A 15746-nucleotide genomic window follows, 5' to 3' on the forward strand; every position below is an offset into this window, starting at 1 on the left:
TAGGAGGTAAATGGTTAAAGTAATTGGTTAAAAAGTAAATGGGGGTAGCACAGGAGGTAAATGGGTTAAAGTAATTGGTTAAAGTAAATGGGGAGGTAGTACAGTAGGAGGTAAATGGTTAAAGTAATTGGCTAAAGTAAATGGGGGTAGCACAGGAGGAGGTAAATGGGTTAAAGTAATTGGGGTAGAATAAGAGCCTAAACTGTGGCAAGGATCCACCTTGAGAGTGAATAACACACTAACTTGACCCATTGTACGGCTAAACTTTAACATATGCGCGCGCCAACCCCTCCGCTCCCCACCCTCTCCTCACCCCATCCTTCCCAACCCCTCCGCTCCCCACCCTCCCCAAACGCAACCCTCTCCGCACCCCACCCTCTCCGCACCCCACCTCTAAGCTCCCCCGCCCTCTCAGCTTCCCACGCTCCCCTCTCCAGCCTCTCACCCTTACGGAGGCAAATATCTCCTCCCCCAAAACATTTAAAAAACGTTCCCGCTAACGCCCCCAACATTTACAAAACGTTCAGGACAACATGAAACATTTTAAAAAAAATTTTCAACTTGTGTGTTTCTTGTGTATAATGTTTATAAGTAGCAAAAATCCAAGGAACGTTCCAGCTAACGTTCAAACATTTATAAACACGTTCAAGACTAAATGTGTACATAGACAACACAGGCCGTTCTACCCACGGGGCCTGATCGGTGTGAATCCATTCTACTCACGGGGCCTGGTCGGTGTGAATCCACTCTACTTACGGGGCCTGGTCGGTGTGAATCCACTCTACTTACGGGGCCTGGTCCGTGTGAATCCACTCTACTTACGGGGCCTGGTCCGTGTGAATCCACTCTACTTACGGGGCCTGGTCGGTGTGAATCTATTCTACTCTCAGGGCCTGGGTCGGTGTGAGGAGTAATTATTCTGAGTGTGTTTACCAGTTGCAGGGTGCAGCAATTCTCACCTGGGTAACGTATATCGCTCGTATATAAAGACTGCTATACCCCCACCCATTATATTCATTACATTTTTAAAAGTATAATTTCATCACACTTGATTGCAGTCCCTTATTTAACACCTGAGGGAACTTGTGTTAGTTTTTATTTACTTTTGGAGGAGGGGGGGGGGTGAGATCTTAAGAAATTTAGCCGTTTTTCACCGAATGATGTTAAATTAGACGACAATATTCTCTCTGGTGTATTGTAAATGTAAATAAATATTATATTCCTAAAATCCATTTGAAATAAAAACCAAACCGTATGTTACTTGCTTTCTAAATCCCTACATTACGATACTTCTAAGTGTTATCAAATTCAAAATGGATTAGCAGCAGCAATCTTGGAAAAAATGTCAGAAATTCTGGCCCCCAAATTCCAAGACTCGCAACTTGTAAATAAGCGAAAAAAATTAAGTTAAAAATGTGTATTCCGATGCTATTTTGTTTCTAGAATTACGTTAAAAAATGTGTAATTCCGATGCTCTTTTGTTTACTATTGTGTCGTATCTTCAATTCCACTGATAAGATACGATTGAAAACCATCACCTCAGTTACGATGACAAATTAACGTAAGAATCATCTGAGAATCCGAGTCTTGACACCCTGACTAGACTGCTCCGTCACGCGATTCTGTCAAGTGAGGGTCATATCCTCACTATGTCACCTTGCTTCATCACGTTTATCTTTCCTCACATTATCAACGTTCTTTCTACATTATTATAACTTTTATCTTACGTGTAAATGGAGTTACTTAAGGACGGTAAGAGAGTATATTTCATGAGGGGATGTTTGTATACTGTTGTGAGTATAGTTTCTCCTCGACCAATAGGAACATGCTTAGTTGTTTATATTTGTGGTATAAACAATAAATAAATGTTATAATGATTAGTATTTGTGTATATACGATGTGAGTGCGTAGGTACACATGTATACAAATACAGACACACACACACCCACCCACCCACACACCACCCCCCCACACACACACCACCCACCCCCACACACAAAAACCCACTTCAAAACCCCCAGAGAAACATAAATTCTGGATGTAATAGCTTCCACCACCTCTCCTCAATAGGACCACAACATATTACACGACCCGGCATTAACCAACACATAACTTATTACAACCCATTGAAAATTTGGAGGAAGTGAATATGGCACATGACCTGTTTGGCTATCTGAATCACCTTCATGTTCACTCTCACTGTGGGTCTTGAGAGGTGAATATGAGTGTTCTTTTGAGAGGGACATGTTCACTCTAGCTATGGGTCTTGAGAGGTGAATATGAGTGTTTTTTTGAGAGGGACATGTTCACTTTCAGACATGTTCACTCTAGCTGTGGGTCTTTATAGGTGAATATGAATGTTCTTTTGAGAGGTCGAGGAGAGGAACATGTTCTTTGTGTTTGAAATGTGATGGTGACTTTTGTTTGGGTCACTTTCAGATATTTTTTCGTTTGTTTTCTTCAGTGTGAATATGATTGGAATTCAATTTTTTTTTTCTGTTGAAGTTAATGACCTGTTTTCCTCTTATTTATCTTCTTGATTTCTCCCTTCCTCTTCCTCTTGTCATCTTATTCTTCATTCTTCCTCTTCATTTGTCATCTTTCACTATATCTTTTTTTTAGTCTTATTCCTTGTTTCTCTCTTCATATTCTCATTCCTTCCTTATATTTCCCACTCTCTCCTTCTTTCCTTCTTACATTTACCATTCTCTCCTTCCCTCCCTTCTTCTCCCTCACGTCTTCGCTCCTCCCTATTTCTCTCCTTCTTTCCTTCTTACATTTACCATTCTCTCCTTCCCTCCCTTCTCCCTCACGTCTTCGCTCCTCCCTATTTCTTTCCATTTCCCCTTCCTCCTCCTTCCTTAATCTCCCATACCCTCCTTCCTCCCTCCCTCTTTCCCAACACACTTCCTTCCACTCCTTCACTAGCTCTTCCTCCTCTCACCACTCGAACGACAACGGTGGTGGTGATAGTGATGCTAGTGGTGATGGGAGTAGTAATGGTGGTGATGGTGGTGTTAGTGGTGAGAATAGTGGTGAAAAATGGTAGTGACGGCGGTGATAGCGGTAGTCGGAGGCCAAGTTTTGGTTGGTGGGTTCGGAGCGTCAGAGAAGGACCCCCAAGGTAGAGCAACAAAGACCCAGAACATTAAGCAGACAATAGCATCAACCCGCCCCTTCCATCCCCCTCTTTGGAAACCCCTTAATGATGGACGCTTGGAAATGGGTTGAAGGAGGAGGTCCCAGCCAGCTAAGCCAACTCTGTTTAGCTTTAAATATAGCTTCTGGGGGAGTTTTTTTTTTTTAGCTTACTCTGTTGTATTGCATTGAGAGAGCCATACACCTTTGTCCACCTCATCAATATACACCAACAGCTACACCATCACTACGTATGAACTACTACAATAATAATACACCATAATACATTCCTAAGATATATATTATACATCATTAGTCTGTACAGGGTAAGAATAAACATGTATTTATCTTAGTGTTGTGAATCCAAGAGACAAACAGCAAGGATATTGTTCAATATATATCCAACACTTATGAACTTGAGTCGTTGTAATGTTCAATCGACAGGTGAACAAAATCAAGATGGAGGCCAATTTGAACACCTTCTATGAACTTGATAATGAGTAATTCTTTGTAATGTTCAATCGATAAATGTACCCAAATATATTCTTCAAAATGACTCTTCTACAATCCCTAATATTTCCAGCTCTTAGTCTTTTAAACAAAACAACAAAGTAACATCACCATCAGACCACAATTCACAATAGGTGCGGCTATATTGGGGGAAGGTGGTGGGGGGAGGGGGTGGGGGGAGGGGAGCCATTCTCTAGGGGACCTCATTGGCAAAAGACTAAGTTTAAAAAAAATAAAAAAAAATTACCATGAAAAGAGTTATTTTGGGGGAGTCATTTTTATTGTACCTTTTCATGGTGGAGCAATTTTGAGGTTAAAGCCGACAGAGGAATCGAACACTGAAGCCGACCAAAGGAATCGAACACTGAAGCCGACCAAAGGAATCGAACACTGGAGCCGATCAAAGGAATCGAACACTGGAGCCGATCAAAGGAATCGAACACTGGAGCCGATCAAAGATATTTTAACCAGTTGAGTACGATGGTTTAACCCGTTGAGTACGATGGTTTAACCCGTTGAGTACGATGGTTTAACTCGCTGAGTACGATGGTTTAACCCGTTGAGTACGATGGTTTAACCCGTTGAGTACGATGGTTTAACCCGTTGAGTACGATGGTTTAACCCGTTGAGTACGATGGTTTAACTCGCTGAGTACGATGGTTTAACCCGTTGAGTACGATGGTTTAACCCGTTGAGTACGATGGTTTAACTCGCTGAGTACGATGGTTTAACCCGTTGAGTACGATGGTTTAACCCGTTGAGTACGATAATTTAACCCTTTAATTACGTCACTATAACCCCTTAAATATAAATACGCCGGTTAAACCCCGATTAAGTTATCGTATTCAAGAGGTTAAACACGGTTAAAATTGTGATCTATCCCATTAACCAACACTGCGACTTAACATGGCGTCAATAACACTCAGAGAGACTACCATAACGTGAAGGGAAATTTATTAAATATTTGGTCGGTTTAAAAGTTCTCTCAGTCAGTCAGTCAGGTTCGGCATGCATAGATCTATATGACGCAGGTGAGAGTTGGAGATACTTCTACTAGAAATCTGACGACCAGGTGTATGTGTGTGTGTATGTATGTATGTATGTATGTATGTATGTATGTATGTATGTGTCGTGAGGGGGGGGGTGATGCAGGCGTGCCGTTCATTATCATCGCTGCTTTTTATTGAATTATTCCAGTGTTATTATACCAGGGTAATTATCAGGTCGATATACTTCTTTACTGAGGAGGAGGGAGGGGTGGGGGGGGAGGGAGGGAGGGGAGGAGGGGGAGGGAGGAGGGAGGGAGGGGTGGGGAGGGGAGGAGGGAGGGAGGGAGGGTAAATGAAAGAGAGAGAATGTGGAGGGAGGGACGGAGGGAAGGGAGAGAAGGAGGGAAGGACGTGGAGGGAGGGAGGGAGACTCACACAAGACAATATTCTTCACACTTCAGATCATTACCACACACACAGTCCATGCTAAGGCTCGCCGTCTCCTTTATAGATTAATCTCCGTGACATTTATAAACTCTATTATTTACACGTAATTACATCTTTCCACCACACGATCACCGTCAGGGAAAAAAACAACAGGAAAAAAAACCCACAGTATTTGATTTCCTAAGAATATTTTCCCTTTGTTTCCTATTTTTGCCGTTTTCTTTTTTTTTCCTTTTGTTTCCCATTTTCCCTTTATGTCCATTTCAGTTTACCATTTATCTTTTATTTCCCATTTCTCATTTGTTTCCCATTTTTTCCTTGTTCCCATTTTCCCTTTGTTTCCCTTTATTTCCTATTTTCCTTCCAATTTTCCATTTTCCCTTCCAATTTCCTATTTTCCTTCAGTTTTCCCATCGTGTGTAATCTTCCGTTCAGTATAAATATTCCATAGGCTATTTTCCTCATTAATTGCTATTTTCTATTATTATCGTTCATTACTACAATTATCATCTTCATCATCCTCTTCCCATCTCCTACTTTTTATCAAGCTTTTCTAATTAACTCCATCTAATTTATTACTCCCGTATGTATCTTTCTATTTTACTCCTGGTGTTATTGGCGTTTTCTCTCCTCCGTCCTTCGTTAATTGGTGTTTTCTATTAACCCCGTTTGGTCTATTGCCCCTTTCGTTCCATTATTGTCACTTCCGTTTAATTCTGTTATTGTTATTATTCTATTACCATATTTCTTCCCTTTATCTTATCTTTTCTTAATTTCTCTTTTATTCGTATTATTTAATTGATTTCGCTTCTCCCTTTTATAAGTATTTTCATGTTTTATGTTTCACTAAGTAATCTCAGTGTAAATTCGATGCTATTTTGTTATTATAAACCCGTGTTCCAATAGGTAAATTCGATGCTATTTTGCTTAGAATATAAACTATTTCACTTATTAATCTGAGCGTAAATTCGATGCTATTTTGTTTTAAGATAATAACTCGTGTTCTACTATGGTAAATTCGATGCTATTTTATTTTAGGATATAAACTATTTCACTTATTAATCTGAGCGTAAATTCGATGCTATTTTGTTTTAAGATAATAACTCGTGTTCTACTATGGTAAATTCGATGCTATTTTATTTTAGGATATAAACTCGTGTACCAGTATAAGTCAGAGAGTCAAATACACTTCTTTACGCCGCCATTTACGAGGAATATTGAACGTATGAACCTTTTGTGACCCCGGGACCTGGTCTAACGTGTGTCCTGTCATATAAATTCACGGACGCCTGCTGGAGACACAAGAAACGCAAACTTTAAAATCCCCGGCAGTAGTAAATAACAACATGGAGGTGGCGGATCATGCCATCCCTTCCTCTGTGTCCGGAAGTGAGTGGGTGAAGGAGGTAGGTGGGTGGGGTGGGTAGGTGGGGGTGGGGTGGGGTGGGGTGTTAGTGTGAGGAAGTGGGCGGGATGGAGATTGAGTGGGTGAGAAAGTGGGTGTGTGTGTGTGTGTGGAGTGAGTGGGTAAGGGTGGGTGAGAAAGTAGGTGTGTAGGGAAGTAGACGAGTGAGAAAGTAGGTAGATGGAAACGTCACACATTAAAACAAAACCCCAAAAAACAAAGACAATAAATTTTCATCCATTATTCAAGACAGTATCACACACACACACACACACACACACACACACACACACACACACACACACACACACACACACTACATCCTGACCACCGAAGGGTCAAGACGTACCTGGCGCTCCTCGGAGCAGCCAGGTCAACTGTTATGTTGGCCCATACCAACTCCCTCCCCTGAACCCTCCTCCCCACCGGAATATCAACAAGTTCACGCCAGAAGTTACTATTTCATTTAGGAAAGAAATGGAACCAGTGTTAAACAGAGGTGAACAGTGCTTAAGTCAGTGAGAACAACTCAACAGTAACAGTGGTACCCAAGTTGACCTTTCACACAGTGAGGTCCCAGGTACCCAGTGATAACGGCCCGTGAGACCCAACTACCAGCGATGTGTTAATCTGTCTACGATAGGAAGGCCTGGAACCACACCTCACTCATATAACACCATCTGTGAGGGAATTACTACACCACGTGAGGCCCCTCATAACACCATATGTGAAGGAGTTACTACACCACGTGAGGCCCCTCATAACACCACCTGTGAGGGAATTACTACACCACGTGAGGCCCCTCATAACACCATCTGTGAGGGAATTACTACACCACGTGAGGACCCTCATAACACCATCTGTGAGGGAATTACCACACCGCGTGAGGCCCCTCATAACACCATCTGTGAGGGAATTACTACACCACGTGAGGCCCCTCATAACACCATCTGTGAGGGAATTACTACACCACGGAGTATCTACACCACGTGAGGCCCTCATAACACCATCTGTGAGGGAACTACTACACCACGTGAGGTCCCTCCTAACACCATCTGGGAGGGAGTTACTACACTACGTGTTTGCTGTTCAACACCTACATTAATCTGTATGTTCACTGTATGTTCCTTTACCTTTCTCTAATGAAGGCTTTTGTTAAACCACCAATGTATGTAATAAGTCATTTATGTCCAATGTATATTTTCAGCCTTCGGGCTGCAGAACTTTTTCAATAAACCGTTAATTATTATTATATATATACACACACACACACACACACACACACACACCAAAATAAGACTAAACACCATCTCATAATACTCTAATGCAGATACTAAATAATTCCTATATGGTGATGGAACTTCGCTGACACCCCCCTCCAACCCCTTAACTCCCCCTTAACACCCCCTTAAAGAGAGTCCTGGATACGCCCTAACACCCACCACCATCACAATCAACCACCACCATAAATCAGCTCATTGAGTACGATATTTTTACCCCTGAGTACGACGATTTAACTGAGTACAATACTGAATCCCTTATATACGATATCTTATCCTCTTGAGTACAATAACACCGCACTCATGGGATTAAATCATCGTACTCAAGAGGTTGTTAATACACTAGGCAAAGTTTATAATCAAAAGTTTCCTAAAAATTATTGAATATTTACAAATCTATTATTTTATTAACGTAAAAATTATATAAAAAACTATTTTAATTTTCATCGGATATTAATTTCGCGGACATCAGAAACACCTAAAATATTCCCCACGTTAAATTTAAACCCCCCTCAAATATCAGTGTATTATGCCCCAATCTATAGCAGTGTTACCATAAATATCAACAAGGATCAATATTCTCAAAGATTCGTAAGTTAATGTCATACTTGCGTCAGCTAGCTCAATATCTGCCTATCTTGACCTGACTGGTTTGTTAAAAAAAATTACCGTAGGGATTTTTTTTACATCAAAAAATAAATTAAAAATCAAACTTATTTACAAACAATTAAAAAAATAAACTATGGGACAAAAAAAATGGAAACAAAATGGCGTCAAAACTTCACCAAGACTCGAACTTTAAATACATTTTTTTTAACTTAATTCAAAGGACAAAAATTAACTTACGAACCATTGGAAAAGAGAACCGAAAAAGGTATTATTTTGGTCACTAACTATTCACGTAACTCCCTATAACACGTAACACATAACACATAAATAACACATACATATATACATGCAATATATATCATAAAAAGACACATAAAAATTGGTTGAAATACAAATAATTGGTGATAATGATAAGAATAGGGTGGAAAATAGGACATGATAAATAGGGAAGGGAAATAGGGTGGAGAGGATATTAAGGACAAATAGGCAAGTAATAGGAATAGATTTGATTTGTAATGGGAAGGGAAATAGCAAATGGGCAAGAAATAGGTTTGTAATTCGGTAAGTGAGCAAGTTATACGAAGTTAATAGGTATGTAATGGGCTAATGGGGAAGATTTTGAAGGAATAGGTTGGTAATTGGGTAAAATAGGAAGGGAGGGGTATGAGGAGAGGATTGTAATTGGGTAAACGAGGCGGGGAATAGGGAGGTGAATAATAGGTAATAAATGGGGCAAAAAGTAATAAGGCAAGTGGTACAAAGATCAGGAAATTGGTATTTGGACAGTAATTGGACAGGAATGGTGGGGTATAGTAATTGGGCTGGTGTGAGGGAAGGAAATAGGGTTGCAATCGGACAGGAATATAAGAAAACCAATTAACGATGTAAGCGAAAGTTATTAGGGTGGTAAATGGGGAAGAAAATGGGCAGCGTAAAGGGTAAGATAGTGTAGTAATTGGATAGGTAATATGAAGGAAGCAAATTGGGTAGAAATTGAGCTGGTGATAAGAAATCAAAATAGGGAGAGCGATTGGGAGAGCAAAAAATAGGGTGATAACTGGTGAGGCTAAATTGGGGTAAAATGTGTAGAAGATGGTAACTGGACAAGTAAGGAAATAAATAGGCAAATAGGAATTAATAGGAAAGGTAGAAAAGGAAACAGATGAAAGTAATTGATCAGGTAATTGGACAGGTAGGGGAAGTACAGAGGTAGACTCAGGTAATAGGAAAAGTAGAAGTAACGAAATTGGTGAGAAAGAAATAGGTAGAGACAATAGGACACAAAGAAGGAAATAGGTAAAGGTAATTGGACAGTTAAAAATAAGTAAATAGATACTAATTGGACAGGTGATAGAGAAAAAATAGGGATGGTATCAAGAAAATAGGGCAAGTGAAATTAAAATAGGCACATGTATAAAAAATAATAATGAATTTTCACAAAGCATAATAATAACAATTAACAATATGATGAAAAATGTACTGTATAATGATTGTTGGTATTAGAATAAAGATGGTGGAGAAATATGTGGGTGGAGGGTGTGGGTGTAGATGGAGGAAGTGGGTGGAGGGTGTGGGTGTAGATGGAGGAAGTGGGTGGAGGGTGTTTGAGTGTGGGTGAAGGTTTGGGTGTGCGTGGAGGGTGTGGGTTTGAGTGTGGGTGGAGGATGTTTGAGTGTGCGTGGAGGGTGTGGATTTGAGTGTGGGTGGAGGGTGTGGGTGTATAGGTATGAGTGTGGGTGAAAGATTTGGTGTGGGTTGGGTCACTCTCAGGACCGGATACAGACCGATACAACCGATGTACTTGCTTCACTCAGAAAAAAATGTGACCGATGCAAAGGTATTATGCGTCTATCAAATTGACCTATCGGCTATCGGTGACGTGATCTCATTGTCAGTGCTGACCTGTATGGCCCACCAGCTTCTGACCGTAGCTGTCACTTTCTGTACCTGAGTGGCAAGTTTTCTGATTTTCAACTCCCGATATCTCAGTTATGGGGACAATTATCATTACAAGAACACAAAACAAACAAATATCGAGTTATATCCTCTTCCATAAATTGACCGCATTAGTGACATACGATTTTCTTCCGTCACTTTCCTCCACTTTTACCCGTAACAAGTGGACTCCGCCTCCCGGACCCTGGCATATTAAATATCTCGGTTTTAGGTCGTTTGCAAGGGAAACGTCATAGAAGAAAGGTGTCTTAGAATTGTCTTAACCATTGGTTGTAAAGATAAAACCCCGTCTGGTGGCCGACAAAAGGAGAGACTGTCAGTTGATTGAAAATGTCCAAAGGGCCTCCAGACTGTTGCCTGCACTACGGCACCTCAGCTACTCAAGAGATTAGAACGAGGGGTGACTACCGAGTCGAGGGTCCATACCTGGAGCTGGCGGAGGCTCGCCCCACAAGGGGTCACAGCTCAAGGTTGAAGAAGCCACAAGTCCAGAAAACTGTAAGGGCAAACTTTTTTCGGTGTGAGAGTTGTGAACTCTTGGAGCAATCTGCCAGAGAGTGTTGTGACGGCACCGAGTGTGAGCTCTTTCAAGTGTGTACAAGACTTAACCAACACTGGAGCAGGTTCAGGTACATTCAGGAGCCAGTGTCAGCCCAGTACCTGTCAACAGTGTGTAGCAGAGATGCGACCGACCACCCAAGCGGCTAACGAGCCGATCAGTGGTGAAGAGGATAAAAGTAAAAGATTAAAAATACGGCGTTGCGGAGTGAACGATTACATCGGTCAAATTTGAGGTCTAGAGCCGAACCTGACATTGGCTTGATATTCTAACCTGTGGGTGTGGGTTGCGGTGATGGGTGAGGGTGTGGGTGGCGGTGATGGGTGAGGGTATGGGTGGGTGTGGGTGTAGGTGGGTGAACGGTGAAGGATGTGGGTGTAAATGGGTGAAGGTAAGAGAGAGGGGGGGGGTGCACAACAAAAGGCTGATGACCTAACCTGTGGGTGGGTGTGGGTGGTGGTGAAGGCTGTGGGTGAAGGTGAGAGAGAGGGTGTCAAAACAAGGGGCTGATGACCTAACCTGTGGGTGGGTGTGGGTGGTGGTGAAGGCTGTGGGTGAAGGTGAGACAGAGAGGGTGTCAAAACAAGGGGCTGATGACCTAACCTGTGGGTGTGGGTGGGCCATGTGCAGCTGGTGGTGGCCGTTGTAGGGGCTGCCACCATCAGGAGAGCCCGGGGAGTCGTAGCCATACTCAGTCCTCAGGAGGTTCTCACTCTGCATCTTCCCCTTGAGGCAGGTGATGTAGCGGTTACAGAAGTCCTTACACAGCTCCTGCACCTTCTCCAGCTCCAGCAGGTGGATACGTAGCACCTGGATCGCCTTGATCATCTGTCCAAGAACAAAAAAAAACACTTGTTAGATGCATGACGTAAACAAAACACATATAAACATTTATTATGTGAATATTACCTCAGCATGTGGGTAAATATATAACATTTGTGTGTAAATATATATATATATATATATATATATATATATATATATATATATATATATATATATATATATATATATATATATATATATATATACATATATATTGTTACCGCAAGCGGTACATAATTATGATGATATATAAACAAATGTTATGTTAGGCTGTAACTCATGTCATGTTTATTGGGTGTGCCTGCCCGTATACAGTGTGTAGAGTGTTGAGATGGTGGAAGATGAGAGACCTAGAGGAGGTGAGGTGTTGGGTGGTAGTAAGGGAGCTTGTTTGTGTATAATCGCCTGACTCAGCAGCCCTCACCCATCGAGAGAGGGTTGGTGAGGCGGCAGTTGAGTATCACTGTAGCTATTCAGACCACAGAGGCAACACCTAACCTGGTTTCTCTTGAGACTTTCAACACGTAAGTTTAACTGGTTCTTATTGTGTACACAGGTAGACTGTGTCCTTTGCTTCGTTTATCATTGTGACGACATAATAATATGGAAACTTAAGTACTCATTATAAGTGTTAAGATTAGACTGATTACATAGCTATGACTGTTATGTAAATATATATTGGATTAGACATTTATGTGATTGCATATGTATGTTTTATGTGAAATACTAAAAGGAATTGTATCCAACAGGTTTGACCCAATTATAATGTTTGAGTCCAGCGTTACAAGTTTCAATAAATCCTCTAATCGCCTGATAAGCGGTTACACACACACACACATATATATATATTTATAATATATATATATATATATATATATATATATATATATATATATATATATATATATATATATATATATATATATATATATATATATATATATATATATATATAACCATCCTCTCTGTTCCACCCGCCCCTTTCCCTCCCTTCCTCACTCCTTCCCCATCTCTTACACACCCCCCTCCTCTTCCTCTCCCTAACCCTCGTTCACTTCCTCCCTCCCCCAACTCTTCCCATCTCTTGCACTCCTCCCCCCCCCCGTGACACGAGGCGAGGTTGGTGGACCACAAGTTGGCAGAACTATTACCCCTAAAACAGCATCACAATGGACAAAAAATAGGACAACGTTTCCAGGAAAGTTTGTGGAAGAGCTCAAAATGGCCGCCTCATAGACTCTAGTGGACCAGGATACGGCCAGGCAAATTGTGGCGGGGGGGAGGAGGAGGGGGTGGGAGGGAGGGAGGGAGGAATAGGAAGAAGGGAGGAAGAGGGGAGGAAGAAGAGGAGAAGGAAAGTAAGAGGTGGTGTAAGGTTTGATTATAAATAAGTCTGGATAGGGTGTGGGTGGAAGGTGTGGGGGAGGGTGTGAAAGATGTGGGCGGCGGGTGTGGGCAGCGGATGTGGGCGGGTGTGTGAGCGTGTGGCGAGAAGGCGTCGAGCACCATAAACAACTACGGTTCATTAACTCCTACAACAAGTTTTCTCTCCATCTATTTCCACTCATCTGATGTATTAAAACCTAACCTAACCTAACCCGGCTATTCTACCTTCAACTTACACACACACACACACACACACACACACACACACACACACACACACTATTTCTACACAACACAAATAACTTTCTCAATAACCTAATATCACTATTGCAAATCACCATATCAATCACCTCTAGTTATTGACATATTCCTATTGCAATACTGTCACGATGATGGGGACTCCACTTAACACGCAGGTATACTACAGTTTGGGCCAAAGAAAAACGTTAGTTACGACCTTCAGACAATTTTCTGCTGTTAGATAACCAATTTACTGCTGTGAGATAGTTTGTCGTAAGGTAGTTTGTCGTAAGGTAGTTTGTCGTAAGGTAGTTTGTGTTTGTCGTAAGGTAGTTTGTGTTTGTCGTAAGGTAGTTTGTCGTAAGGTAGTTTGTCGTAAGGTAGTTTGTGTTTGTCGTAAGGTAGTTTGTCGTTAGGTAGTTTGTCGTAAGGTAGTTTGTCGTAAGGTAGTTTGTCGTAAGGTAATAAAATGTCGTAAGATAATAAAGTTTATCATAAGATATAATTTTTTTCGTAAGGTAATAAACTTTTACCACAAGTATTCACCTTCATGTCATTGGCAGATTAATTTACGAGTCGACAGGTATCCGGTAACCACAAAATCACCGGTTAATTGACGATATATCACCAGGTAGCTATGTGATTTGGGGTAATTACTCAACTATATGGTAATTGCAGGTAAATCACTTAATAGCCGTAGAAGAAATACAAGTGATTTACATATAAACTACATATGCTATACTTTCTACCTACACCCATATGCAAGGACATTATTAAAACAAACAATAAACCAAAACAAATAACGAAAACAAACCAAAAAACAAAACAATTAAACCAAAACAAATAGAAACAAATAAACTAAAACAAATAAACCAAAACAAAGAAAATAAAACAAATACACCCAAAGCAAAGACACAAAAAAAAATAAAAAAATAAACCCAAATGAATAAACTAAAACAAAGAAAAACAAAGAAACTAAAACAGATAAAAACAAACCAAAACAACTACAATTCAATAGCATACAAACTCAAATCCCTTACAAACTAAAGAACATACATCAGTAAATCACATAGAAACTACAGCAGATAAACAAGTAAATCACGGACGGGAAATAATAAGTTCAATGACAATAACTCACAGTAAATCACATATGACCACACGAAGACTACAGCCAATTGGTAATAAACCACAGATAAGAGAGCAATACAGCAGAAATAAATCACCGGTAATTTCTATATATAAAACGTAAAGACCCAGGCTGAAATCACCTACCGAGACGGGGTGTGTGGCTGATAACGGGGGAAATCACGGCTGAGGGAGCGAATTTACCGGGGTATATCGGTAGTTTTATATACCGTAGGGGGGGAGGGGGTGTACATACCATGGAGGAGGGACAAGGCAGTGCAGGTATATACCATCGGGAGGGCAAAGGTAGGGAGTATATTTAACACGGTATAGGCCTTTCGGTATTTACTCGTATAGGTTAAGAATACCGTATTATATAAAAGAACACTTCACATACCGCAAACCAGAGTGCATGAAGGAGACCGGAATAAACATAGTGAATAGGATAAACCAAGAGTGAAGGATGTCGCAAATGAACAAGAGTGCATAATGGATGACTGTCAAGGTAGAGTGAATGTAAGAGTGCATAATGGATGACTGTCAAGGTAGAGTGAATGTAAGAGTGCATAATGGATGACTGTCAAGGTAGAGTGAATGTAAGAGTGCATAATGGATGACTGTCAAGGTAGAGTGAATGTAAGAGTGCATAATGGATGAGATAAGGTAAATATCAAAGGCTAAAAATATAACGTACTATCTCCTGTAGAGTGAATGTTATGCTATTGTAGAAATGAAGGATATCCGTTGAGAATTCGCATGACACACGGCAGTTTAATTAGATCTGTTACGTGTGCGGTCGATTCGGGAGGTAATGCAGCAGGAAGTAAAGTCGACGGAGAGAGAGAGAGAGAGAGAGAGAGAGAGAGGCATGACGTGTGACATAGCAGAATAATCACCATTGTATGTACTTGACGCCAAGATGAGAGAGAGAGAGAGAGAGAGAGAGAGAGAGAGAGAACCATGGTATACTCCTAGATTATCAACACAAAGCAAAATCATCACTCCAGTGGACCTATATGATCAGACAATGTAACACTGGCATAGACTAATTGCATTATGTGTGATCACGCGACACAACACCAACGCCTGGAGGTGTGTGGGGGTGGATGTTGCACGTTCAGCATGATGGTTGCAAGCAGAGGCGTGAAGGTGGCGTGATGGTGGGGCAGGCAGAGAGTGGTCAGCGAGGCATGATGTTTAATGCAACATGACGTAGTGATCTCCGTGCTAGGTGCTGTTACCTCTCTCCTTCCCTCCCTCCCTCTGATAGCGTCTCT

The 15746-nt window shown here is 41.1% G+C and overlaps 1 protein-coding gene across 3 annotated transcripts in view; it reads right to left on the bottom strand.

Annotated features, from left to right (window-relative positions):
* Positions 1-15746, bottom strand: part of LOC121856295 (homeobox protein PKNOX2-like) — a 172305-nt gene that overhangs the window by 63184 nt on the left and 93375 nt on the right. For all 3 annotated transcript variants that reach the window (XM_042351747.1, XM_042351746.1, XM_042351749.1), the window contains exon 3: positions 11497-11721. In XM_042351747.1, the coding sequence (XP_042207681.1) occupies positions 11497-11721 (225 nt within the window). The remainder of the gene's footprint in view (positions 1-11496; positions 11722-15746) is intronic.

Source organism: Homarus americanus, unplaced genomic scaffold (assembly GCF_018991925.1).
Source record: "Homarus americanus isolate GMGI-L3 unplaced genomic scaffold, GMGI_Hamer_2.0 scaffold48220, whole genome shotgun sequence".
Taxonomy (NCBI): domain Eukaryota; kingdom Metazoa; phylum Arthropoda; class Malacostraca; order Decapoda; family Nephropidae; genus Homarus; species Homarus americanus.